Source organism: Panthera uncia (genome assembly GCF_023721935.1).
Source record: "Panthera uncia isolate 11264 chromosome B2 unlocalized genomic scaffold, Puncia_PCG_1.0 HiC_scaffold_24, whole genome shotgun sequence".
Taxonomy (NCBI): domain Eukaryota; kingdom Metazoa; phylum Chordata; class Mammalia; order Carnivora; family Felidae; genus Panthera; species Panthera uncia.
In genome coordinates, this window is record NW_026057580.1 from 107,344,965 (window position 1) to 107,357,957 (window position 12,993).

A 12,993-nucleotide genomic window follows, 5' to 3' on the forward strand; every position below is an offset into this window, starting at 1 on the left:
AAGCCTAAAAGCCTTTAAGGTTATATTTTAAAGGAAAAGATTATTTCTTAATTTTCCTCATTGATTTTTAGATTTATAACATTTTAGATTTTACGTGCTGTGATGTTTCAATTACATATGGTTTATTTATTTCAAAGATGCACTTGAAACATTGGAAATTTTTAAAAAGTTTTTTAAAATATTTATTTTTGACAGAGAGAAAGCAAGTGAGGGAGGAACAGAGAGAGAGAGAGGGAGACAAAGAATCCGAAGCAGGCTCCAGGTTCGGAGCTATCAGCACAGAGCCCAACTCGAGGCTTGAACTCACAAACCGTGAGATCATGACCTAAGCTGAAGTCAGATGCTTAACCGACGGAGCCATCCAGTCACCTCAAAACGTTGGACATTTTTATACTGGCACATTATTAGTTTAAAATCAGGAGCTGTGCCTTTGTTAAAAGCTTGATCTGGGGCGCCTGGCAGAATATCTGTAACATATCTTTTGCTCTAAAAAGTTCTGATTGTTCAAGAATATTTCTACTTCAATGGAAATAACCCAAGCTTACGTATAGTTTTCATTCAAACATTTGTTCCAAAGAAATATACTTTAAAAAATCTGAGGTAGGGGCAGCTGGGTGGCTCAGTTGGTCCAGCTGGGTGGCTCAGAATTTGCGGTCTGTGAGTTTGAGCCCCGCGTCGGCCTCTGTGCTGACAGCTCAGAACCTGGAGCCTGCTTCAGATTCTTTGTCCCCCTCTCTGTCTGCCACTCCCCTGCTCACATCCTCTCACAAAAATAAAAAACATTAAAAAAAATCTGGGGCGCCTGGGTGGCTCAGTCAGTTAAGTGTCAGACTTCAGGTCAGGTCACAATCTCGTGGTCCATGAGTTTGAGCCCTGCGTCAGGCTCTGTGCTGACAGCTCAGAGCCTGGAGCCTGCTTCAGATTCTTTGTCTCCCCCTCTCTCTCTGCCCCTCCCTCACTTGTGCTGTTTCTCTCTCTCTCTCAAAAATGAATAAATGTAAAAAAATAAAAATTTGAGTATAAAGTCACTGTTGTTTTCATTATTCTTTTAGAACATGCTTTTAGTGTTGCATTTTCTTAGTGTTGAATCTGCTACTGTTAATTCTGTTGTTACTTTCTGGTCACATTCTGCTATGTCAAGTGCAACTGATTTTATGTTACTTCAATACATGCTTATTGTATCTAATATTTCATTGTATCTAATATTTATCTCAAATCAAAAAATAATTTGGAAGACCCTGCTATATAGGAGAGGAGAACTTGTATATTAGGGAGTGACAAATTTTGGATGTAGTTGAAGTAAACCTTTTAGTAAAGTATTCCTTCTCAGGTATTACAGTTGGAGAATAATCTCTTTAAAGTGACTATCAGTGAAACAAGTCTCTTACTTACTTTTTTTATTCCTATATGCAAAACACTGAATTTCTATTTTTTTTATGTTTCAAGTTATTTAGGAAATTTTTTTTCATTTTAATTTTGACTTTGAATTATAAAAATAACTTTCACAAAAATATTTTGCAAAAGTTAAAAAAATCTATACAGTCAAGATATAACGAAGAAAAATCATTTACAGCTTTTTTAACTGTGTAAGTTTTCTGTTGGTGTGTAACACATTGCCACAAATTTAGCTTGTGGCTTAAAGGACCACAGATTTATTTTACAAATTCCATGGGTCATGACCCAAGCACTAGTTTGCTGCCTTTGCTGATGGGCTCACCAGGCAGAAATCTAGGAGTCATCTAGGCTGGATGCTCTCATTCAAGACATGGGTTCCTCTTCCAGCTTCATTTAGGTTGCTGACTGAATACAGTTCCTTGCTGTTATAGGGTTGAGGTCTGGTTAGTTCGCTAGCTATGGGCTGGGGTGTTGCTCTCAGTTCCTACCAGCTACCTCAGGTCCTAGTAGTCATGTGGCCCCCTCACACGGCCATGTGAGAGAACTAGATCTTTGGTGTCTCTTCTAATGACACTAGTCCTGTTGAGTCAGTCTTATGATCTCTTGTAACTTTACACTCTTACAATCTCATGTCACTTTACCACCATGTAGGCTCTATTTTCAAATACAGTCACATTCGTGGTTGGGGATTCAACATAAGAATTTTGAGGGGAGAGATACTGTGGAGGGCCATTGTGGCAAGTATAGTTAAAACAAGATTGCACTAAAATATGATTATTATATTTTTCAAAGTAACATAGGCGTGTAATTTTTTTAAGGACAAAAGAAATTTTATTTGAAGCTCATCCTTCTCACCTTACGCTGGATCCTCCAAAGAGAAAAATGTTTTAGTTCTTAATACTTTAGTTCCTTTGCTGATTACGTTCATGTATCTAAGCAGTATTTTTGTAATACTGTTCCTTGAATAGTCGATTTTAGATGTTATTGACTTTTTGCAAGAATAGATGAGGCATTAGTTCACTTGTGTTGCTCTTGCTGTCTTTAATACCTCAATTTTGCGTGGTGGGACTCTGGAATTAGGCAGGACAAATTATTTTCCTCTGGGTGTATCTTCTGTGTGTACTGTGGCTTGTGGTTTCCTCTTTATGTCCTCAGTTACTAATCCCCTTAATAATATTTCCAGTTTTTGTAAATTTGTGACATCTTGTTTGCTGATTATACTCCCCTTCCTATTCTGTTTTCATTGTGAGGTTTTGTTTTTTTTTGTTATTTTTCCACCTGTTTAAAATTGTATTCCTTTATTGTCCTCCTAATAGGAGGAAGAGGAGAAAAATGTCTGTAGTCAGCTTGCTGTCTTGAATTTAAAGTATCAGGATTGTGTTTGTTCCACAATTTCTGATTTTCTGATTTTGGAGATTTGAGGGATTCTAACTAGTACTATCAAGGCAGTAAAGGACCATTGTTGGGAAAGATGGATTGGATTGATCACTGTTTTAGTTATTTTAGGTTTCATGGTTAATTCCATTGATCATGGAGCCACACCCTTGAAGGTTTAACAATTAACCTGTAAATGAGCAAGATTTTACCTAAATTTGATTGTTCTCCTGGGTGGTCAGTTAAGTTCTTTTCTGGGCTCTTCCAAGGTAATGATAGAATTCATGTAATACCTATGCTCAAATTGGGAAAGGCACTGAAGTTTTTGAAGTGAGTTCCCTTAAAATAACAGCATGAAGTACAACATTTTGTTAAGTTTTGGGTGATGAGTCACACTCAGTGTGTGGAAGAGGGTGGATCAAGGAGGACATGAATATGCTTTCCAGAGACATGAGATTGCAGTGTTTATCTAAAAGGAAAAAAAAAGTGCACAGTTCTAGGATTGAGAAACATTGCCCAAGTTCAGAGTTGGCCTGCTTTTGTAGGTAACTTCTCTTGGAACATACCCTGCCCATTCATGTGTGAATTGGTCCTCGGTTGCTTTCTTGCAACAGGGGTAGAGCTGAGTAGTGTGATAAGAGACCATGTAGTCTTAAAAGTGTAAAATACTTACTGTGGTGACTATTCCTTGGCCTAATCAGTAGTTGACAGCTAGCAACTTTAAAGATCTTTATTCTAAATAAAGCAGCCAGCAACAACTCACATATCTCAGTGTAGGTAAAAAATTTCTCAAAACTTGATTAAAGTCATTAGAAACTGATTTGATTAGTTATTGTTTTCATATCTAAAAAATACATTTGATGTGCCTACAAGTTCCTGAAGGGAGTGAAACATAAGGAAGGAATTAATTAGACTGAAATCCAGGCTATTGTTTAATGTCTTTGTGTAAATAAGTCTTGAGTAGCCAAAGGAAAGGACAGGTCAAGACTGGGACTTCATTTCAGTCAGAGGTCAGACAGATACGGAGAGTTTGTATAAATAAAGGATTGTCACATGAGATTAAATAACATTAGAACATAGCATTCGAGGGGAAGAAGCTTGGTTTTCAGACACAGCAGGTATCAGTAGCCCTAGAAAAGTTAAAATAGTCTTAACAAAGGGAATAGTTTGATGGAACAAACTAACAGGAATCAGCAGCCACTTTAGACTTTAGAAAACACTATAGCAGGGAGCCAGCCAGACCCCAAAAAATTGATGTGTAGGATTAAAACATATACATGAGAAAACTGGATATCTAGAGATCCCAAGCTTAGAGTGCATGCAGTCCCGATCTTCTGACCCAAGCATAGTGGTAGGAATCATCAGGCAAATGGGAAAAAAAAGTCCCAGAGTAAACTTTCATTCTTCTCCAACATTTTCCAGTATAAAACCAGATCACATGTTGAGAATACCGGGAGAATAACATTCCCAATTTTTGGTGAGGGATTGGTATTTCTGATTAGAATGAGGATTGAAATGAAGCTTGGCACTTCCTAATGGCAATATTGTAGCAGAATTAAGTTATCAGTTGGGTATTACAGGTTTATTACTGTCTATCACACATTATGTCATATCCTGTAGATTTAAAGATTAAATATACTCTCTTGATATACATTGGATTATTTATAGAAGTTTTTTAAAAGCTTTGAATGGTCTGACAGTGTATTTCATCACTATTTTCTTTTGCTAAAATACTGAATGTTGTAGTGATAATCGTACAGTTCTCAACAAATAGTCTTTAATGCAGGTCCTAGAGGATTGAGTTTGATGTTGAGAGAATTGACAACAGTGAAATATATAGAACACTTAAATTGAGATAGAAGTTGAATAGAAGGAAGAGTGGATAATGACAAGCTGTCTCTGAAGTCATGTGCTTAGTTCACATTAGTTCATTAAATGTATAAATTTATACTCCACCTACTTCAAAGGAACTTTGAAGCAGCTTATCAAAATTAGACACCCATGAAAATACATTTTATTTTTAGATCCAGTAAAACTAATAGTTAAATATAGCACAGAAGTAGATGTCAATAGACATTTGAGATTTATGTTCAGACAAGTAGAAGAAACATCAGCAGGCTCACTTAGAAGCCAAGCCACAGGATGGGAGAAACATTAATTTTTTTTTTTTTTTTTGATTAAAAAAGTAAGCACATGGAAAGTAGCTGAATCATTATCCTGTTTCTGTATTCAAGGAGAAAATACTTTGGGAATTCTTGCATAAGGGATTTTTTGGGGGGTTAAAGATAATTTCTTTAACAGATTGGTAAAACACAGTGTACTTACAGTTTAGTAAAGGCATATGGTGGGGAATTAAATGAAATGATCTGTGTCCATATTCTGATGATGAGATTTAATAAAGAAATGAGATTTTAGAGAATCCAGAATAATGGTTAGCTGGAAGTGTATATATTAAGTGAGCCTTGGAAAAGTACTTTATTATCAGTATTTCTCTGAGTACTGCCTTAAATTTCTGCAGTAGCTGCATTTAAAAAGGGGGAGGAGATGTCTGGTGAAAGATGCCTTTTAAAAATGTTTTATAGGTCTAAATTGCATGTCCCCTAACTCACCCTCCAGCCCTCAACACACACAAAGAGAACAAACGAAGCTTTGGTGTGCTGTGATATGGACGAATACTTGATTGAGACTTGGGGCTTTGCTACACGCAATGTATAGTCAACTTTGCTACATGCAATCTATAGTCAACGCATAGAACCTGATGCGTTTTCATCTCCCTAGTAATAGAAGTTATTTTAGAATGGACTTGCAAGTATTGGAGTGAATAGATGTTTGATGGATCCCTTCATATTGTTCATTTAGATGGAGAATACCTACCAGAGAGAAGGATTTTAATTTTAATGGCTAGCCTTGTTGAGTAACTTTAATATGTTCTAAAAGCTTTATTATATGTGATGTTTCTGTGAAATGAGTTTCTACTTTGTGAATGAGAAAATGAAACTTCAGAGCTTTAGCAACTTGTAATAAGGTGACATAGTTGGAATTTCTATCCAGGTCTTTCTGTGCAAAGCTTGTACAGTGTTGTGTCTTATGTGTATTCATTTTAATTTATTCTTTACAAATATTTATTTTTTGAAGATACTGAAGGTACAGTTTGGAGACAAGGAAAAAATCTAAACAAAAAAGACACAGTTTCTATTTTTGAGCTTACTCTCTTGTAAGAGAAGGCAAGAGTGGGTCTCAGACAGGCAGCAGCCAGAGCCTATGAGAAATTCTGGGAAATTGACCTTTACTTTTTATATACAGCTTGGTGTAAGCACTGTAGAATGTGTTGATGTTATTTTGTACCTGGTGAGTAGACTGGCATACGGGTAAGAATTGAAGACAGAAATATATTAAAATTCCCTATGAGGGGCACCTGGGCAGCTCAGTCGGTTAAACGACTGACTTCATCTCAGGTCACGGTCTCACGGTTCATGAGTTCCAGCCCTGCGTCGGGCTCAGCATTGACTGCTTGGAGCCTGGAGCCTGCTTCAGATTCTCTGTCTTCCCCTCTCTCTCTGCTCCTCCGCTACTGTGCTCGCTCGCGTGCATGCGCTCTCTCTCTCTCTCTCTCAAAAATAAATAAATATTTTAAAAAATTTCCTGTAAATTTGACAGAGGTAATTTCTTAAATCATCTGATGGGATCTTGACCCTAATGGGTGGCAGTGTCATCAACAGGTGGGTACTTCAACGGAAGGATATTTGTGTGCCGCACAATTGATTTCAGCTTGAACAGCTCTTGTACCATTAATGTCGTATTAACGTAAACTGTATTAAAGGAACTTACGTTCTTTGTCCTTGGTGTTACTGTCATTTGTGACAGTTCTTTTAAAAATCAAGTATTAGTTAAATGATCAATAAATAAATGTCAGAGTGCTATGATGAGTGCTTCAGAGCTGAATGACATACAGTAAGAGCACGAAAGGGGAAGTATTGATCTGGCTGATTCCTCATTGGGTGTTGCTTAAACTAAGATGTATGACTGCACATTAACCAGCAAGGAGGCCATGGTGAGGAGTATTCCAAATAGAGGGAATGGGTCCATTTTAAAGGCTCTGTGGCAGGAAACTGAAAAAAAAGACCATTGTGCCTAGAGCAAAGGGCTCAGGATGGGAGCATGGGGCGAAATGAGACTGGAAAGGTAGACAGGAATTGAACCATGTGTTTATTCAAAGCATGGGAAGTCATTGACCTTTTAAGGGGTATTAGTCAACTGATCAGATTAGTTTTTGAAAAGATAGGCGTGCACATCCATTTAGAGGTGTTGTCTGTGTGAGAGATGAAAGTGATTTGAGCTGTGGTTGTGATGGTGGTAGGAGTAGGAAGAGGAGACAAATATGGGGGAAACTGGGTAAAAATCAGTAGAATTCATTGATAGATGAAGCAAAACCTGTAGAGGACTCCCTAAATTGCCAGTTGACTAACATTCTGTTTAAGTTACTTTTAAAGTCTGTTCAGATTTATTTTGGCTGTATTCAAATGGCCAAAGCTTAGTTTTCAGACTTGAAATTAATAATCTTGTAGCATTATAGTTAAAATCTTAGCATCACTGAGTACAATGTAAATTTTAATCAGTATTCATTTAAGCTTAGTCATTTGTTCACTGCCTGATTTTTCCCACCTTTTTTTTTTTTTTTTTAAATTTTTTTTTTTTTTCAACGTTTTTTATTTATTTTTGGGACAGAGAGAGACAGAGCATGAATGGGGGAGGGGCAGAGAGAGAGGGAGACACAGAATCGGAAACAGGCTCCAGGCTCCGAGCCATCAGCCCAGAGCCTGACGCGGGGCTCGAACTCACGGACCGCGAGATCGTGACCTGGCTGAAGTCGGACGCTTAACCGACTGCGCCACCCAGGCGCCCCTCCCACCTTTTTTTTTAAAAAAAATTATTTATTTACTATGAGAGCGAGAGCAATTGCGGGAGAGGGAGGGAGAATCCCAGGCAGGCTCTGCAGCATCAGTTCAGAGCCTGATGCAGGATTCGAAATCACATACTATGAGGTCATGATCTGAGCCAAAGTCGGACGCTAAGCCTACTGTGCCGCTCAGGTGCCCCCTGATTTTCCCACCTTTAACTGATTTTCTCTCTAAGCAGTTTTATATCCTTTGCTTATATGAGAAATTTCAAAACAAAATTATTTTTTTGGTGTGGGGGATTACTGCTAAACCTTAAATCCTTTGATTTCTAAAAAGTTTTGAGACATAATTTATATACCATACAGTTAACCAATTTGAAGTGTATAATTCAGTGGCATTTAGTATGACTGTACAACATTACCACAATCAATTTTAGAATATTTTTATTACTACCCAAAAGAAATGTTGTACACATTAGTAGTAACATATCATTTCTTCCAAATTCCCCCAGTTGTAGGCAGTCACCAGTAGATACGATTTTTCTGAACATATCATATCAATGGAATCTTGTAATATCTGGTCTTTTTAATATAGTTTTTTTAACTGAGTATAATGTTTTCAAGGTTCATCTGTTATGTAGCATGTATCATTCCTTTTTTGATGGCTAATATTCTGAATGGTTTTAACATATTATGTTCATTCATCAGTTGATGGACATTGGGTGGTTTTCCACTTTTTTACATCACTTTTTTATGAGTAATGTTGTAATGACCATTTGTGTACAGTTTCTATGTGAACATTATTTTCAGTTCTTTTGGGTATATACCTGGGAGTGGAAATGCTGTGTCATATTATGTATTACTATGTTTCACTTTTTGAGGAACCACCAAGCCATTTTCCAAAGCCGCTGCCCCATTTTACATTCCCACTAGCATTGTATAAGCTTTCCAGTTTCTGCACATCCTTGCTCACTCTTGTGATTATCTGTCTTTTTGATTATAATCAAGTAAATGTGAAGTGGTAACTCATTGTGGGTTTTTGTTTTTGTTTTTGTTTTTTAATGTTTATTTTATTTTGAGAGAGAGAGAGAGAGAGAGAGAGAGAGGGAGAGACAGCAAGCCGGAGCAGGGGAGGGGCAGAGGGAGAGGGAGAGAGAATCCCAAGCAGGCTCTGTCCTGTTCTGTACAAAGCCCCACACAGGGCTTGATCCCACAAACCGTGCCTGAGATCATGACCTGAGCTGAACTCAAGAGTCAGATGCTTAACTGACTGAGCCACCCAGGTGCCCCCTCATTGTGGTTTTGGTTTGCATTTCTCTGATGGCTAATGTTGTTGAACTTGATTTTTAAAAGAAACCAGCACTTTGATTGTATTGAGACTATAAAAATGGAAATGTTTGGTAACTTTCTGTAATTGCTTAGAGACCATTAGTTTTGCTGTATTTAAAATTTGTTCTTTTTTTCCTTTTTTTTTGTCAGTTGTATTCCCTGAATGACTATAAACCACCCATTTCTAAAGCCAAAATGACCCAAATTACTAAGGCTGCCATCAAAGCTATTAAGGTGAGTAATAAATTTTACACTTGAGTTTTCAGAAGAAAATACTATACTAATATTTTAGAGGAGGAATAATTGTTAAAGATTATATAGTTGACCATTGAACATCACAGATTTGAACTGCACAGTCCTCTTACATGTGAATTTTTTTTTTTGTTCATAGGTACAGTGCAGGTACTGTGGATTTTTTTTTTTCTTCCTTAGGAGTTTCCTAATTACATATCCTTTTCTCCAGCTTACTTTGTTGTAAGAATATGGTATATGATACATACAGAAAATATGTGTTAACATTTTGTTATTGGTAAGGCTTCTGGTCAGTAGTACTTAATTTTGAGGGAGTCACAGTTCTGTGCAGATTTTCGACTGTGCAATCAGTTGGTTGCTTCTAACTCTCATGTTGTTTCAGGGTCAACTGTGTATTTTCTTCCTCTTTACAGAGTTAATAAATGTTCTTGGGGAAAAACACAAAAATGAAAATCTGGTTATCACCTGCTAGCTCGCCTACCTAGAGCTAAACATTTAACATTTTGATAAATGTTCTTCCATGAACTTGAAGCTATCATTTTTCTTTACTTTTCATAAGCAAGATTTAAGATAGGGCCACATTGTGGAGAATGTGTTTATGCTGTTGTTTGTCACACTGACTTTACAGAATCTTGGTAAAAGGTTTCTAAATGAAAATTAATGTTTTTTTTAATTCTTTATATTTGAAAATGAGACATTATGAAAAATAATTGAGCCTTATTGTTTATAGGACATTTGAACTGGGGGTAGAGGCCATAGGCATTTCGCCATTGCTCTGATACAGTGGTTTTGAGCCAATCTATGTTGACTCATGGATATTCTGAAAATCTCAGAGAAAGGTTGGACTTTCTGTAGAGAAATCTACAGATGCACAAAATTTTGCATAAAATTTCTTGGCCTTAAGGACCTTTTGAAGTTCAACCAAACACCTCTTTCTAAGAGGTTCTTGTCCCCAAAGTTAAGACTCCCTGCTTTAGTAAGCTGTTAAAATTGAGAATGAATGAGTGCTTATTTTTAATTAAGTAGGTTTCAACCTGTGGATATTTGGTGATATGTTTTCCTACTATAAATAAGAACATCAGCCATAACCAGAAGCACCAATTATTTGAATAAGTTGTCTCTGAATAACCGCATTATCTATTAGATTTAACAAATTCCTATTTACAGAGAGAATTGCCACTAGGAAAAAATTCACATAGTTGATTTTTCAGTGTTCTGATGGCCATAGCTTAGTTTTCAGATGTACAGTTAATTTCTTACATCATTATAGTTAAAATCCCTGTTTATATGTGGAAAATCAAAGAGGTGATAAGCGATAAGGACAGTGACCAGTAAGCACTTAGCCAAGAGAATTCTTCCAAAAAAGTGATTTTTCAGGATATCTGATAGGCTTAGTATAGAATATTTACTTTCTTGGGACTTTCTTTATCCTATTTTACATTGTGATCTGATTTTTATGATCATGATCTGGAGAGTGTACAAACATGTATATTATTACCATTTTTATTCTGTGAAAATAATTGATGTATTTTATGTAAGTTGAGCAAGAATACTTTTTAAAAATTGTTTTCAGTAAAGTATAGTTGACACATAATGTACTCATTTCGGGTTTATAGCTTTGTGATACAGTATCTCTATTCCTTATCCTGTGCTCAACACGAGTAACTGTCATCTGTCACCATACGTTGCTATTACAGTATCATTAATTATATTCCTGATGCTGTACCTTTTGATAACCTATTTAAGCCACAACTGGAAGCCTGTCTCCCACTTCCCTTCACCTATTTTGCCCATCCCTCCACCCCCTTCCCTCTGAGAATACTTTTTAATTAAAATACTCTGTAAGTATTGGCGTCAACATTATTTCTATTTTTCAGGTGTAGGAAGGACCTAAGAGAAATTAATTTGCAATAGTCAGCATAAATACAGCTAGATTTGAATCCAAGTTTCTCTTAATCAAGAACCTAACTATTGATATACTATACTATTTTGATTTATTGTTATTGCTTTAAATTTTTTAATTTTGAAAATTCAACATCGATGTTGCAAAATATAATGAGCAACGCAGAGTCTTCTATTAGATTTGCCAGTTGTTAATATTTTGCTACATTTGGTTTGTTTCTGCACACACAAACACATTTTTTGGCTGAATTGTTTGAGTTTCAGATTTCATTCATAATAACACTTAAATCCCTAAATATTTGATTTTGACTCTCCTAAGAACAAAGACATTTCCTAAGTAATTATGTAGTGCACTGATCACATGCAAGAAATTTCAGGATCCAGTAAGATCGTGCATTACATTTATTTGTCCTGTCACTCAGCCTGACCCAGCTTTTTTTGTTTTGTTTTTTATGTCATTGACATTTTTTAAGAGTTCAGACCAGTTGTTTCGCAGTACTGTATTATTTTAAACTGCATTTAGTACATAACATAAATTAAGATTTGAACTGCCTTTTAAATCAGATTTAAATGATACTGTGGTTCATACTGAGGTAAGTTGTTTTTTTTTTTTTAATCAGTGTTTAGAGGCATGATTATTTTGATGGGCAGTTAACATTGCACACTGTCAGAAAAATCTCACAGATGAACCTACTAGGGAAGAAGGCCTATGTGAATTGATAAACTTTGAATTAAAATTTAGTAAGCAGTTTTACTCAGAATTACATGTAGTAAAATGGCTAGAAGCAGGAAGCATTGTCAAGATGTTTTCCAGAAGAATTATTATTTAATAACAATGATTCAGTATGTAATCAATATTTTGTATGTTAATTTTAAATGCTTAAGTAGTGCTTAACTAACTTTTAAGTAGTTGTTTTCCTTTTTTTTGCTTAAGCAACTTAAACTTGTGAGTAAACTGTTCCTTTATAGTATGAAAATTTTAGCCAAACTTAAATTTGGATATTTTGATTTGATGACTGTTAGTAATGAGGTTTTCCTTTATTTTTTATTTTATAAATATTGGATTTCATGATGCAGTTCAGAGGAATGTTCTTGTGTCTCTTAAGGGCCAGAGGATGGCCCTTAAAAGTAGAATTCCTGAGGTGAAAGTATAAATAGAAGCACAATTGAAGTTCTTTAAACAAATATGCTAATATGCAATTGCCATAAACTAAAATATATTACCCTGATTTAAAGATACTGTAGGAGGTCTTTCCCTTCCATGAAAGTAAGAATATACCTTTGCCTGTGTGCTTATTACCAGTACTTTGCTGTCAACATAACCACTTGGGAAAGTATGGTTTTATAAGGACCGTGATTGAATTCTTTTGTATCTCTTAACACACTTTGGATACATAAATTGGCAATTCAACATCATGGGGGGTGGGGTGCTGATCCCCCCACGCATCGAGAATCTGTGTATAACAATGGACTCCCTCAAAACTTAACTACTGATAGGTTACTGTTGACCTGAAGCCTAACTGGTAACATAAATAGTTGATTAAATACAGTATATGTACTATATACTATATTCTTACAATTGAGTAAGCTAGGGAAAATAGGATAATTATTAAGAAAATCATAAGATAAAATACACTTACAATACTCTATTTATTGAGAAAAATCAGCGTGTAAGTGGACCCACACAGTTCAAACCTGTGTTCAAGGGTCACTTGTACTGACCATGCGTGTATGTATGTATATATGTATGTCAAGAATTCTTTACTAATTAGATGTCATAGTTACATGCTTATGAATGGGAGTGACATGTTTGTCTCAAAATTCATGATTAAAAAGTATTGTTT

At 35.9% G+C, this 12,993-nt stretch overlaps 1 protein-coding gene across 1 annotated transcript in view; it reads left to right on the plus strand.

The window, feature by feature from the left end:
* Positions 1-12,993, plus strand: part of SCAF8 (SR-related CTD associated factor 8) — a 101,933-nt gene that overhangs the window by 26,274 nt on the left and 62,666 nt on the right. The window contains 1 exon segment of the mRNA XM_049653161.1: positions 9,146-9,229. Coding sequence (XP_049509118.1) covers positions 9,146-9,229 — 84 coding nt within the window.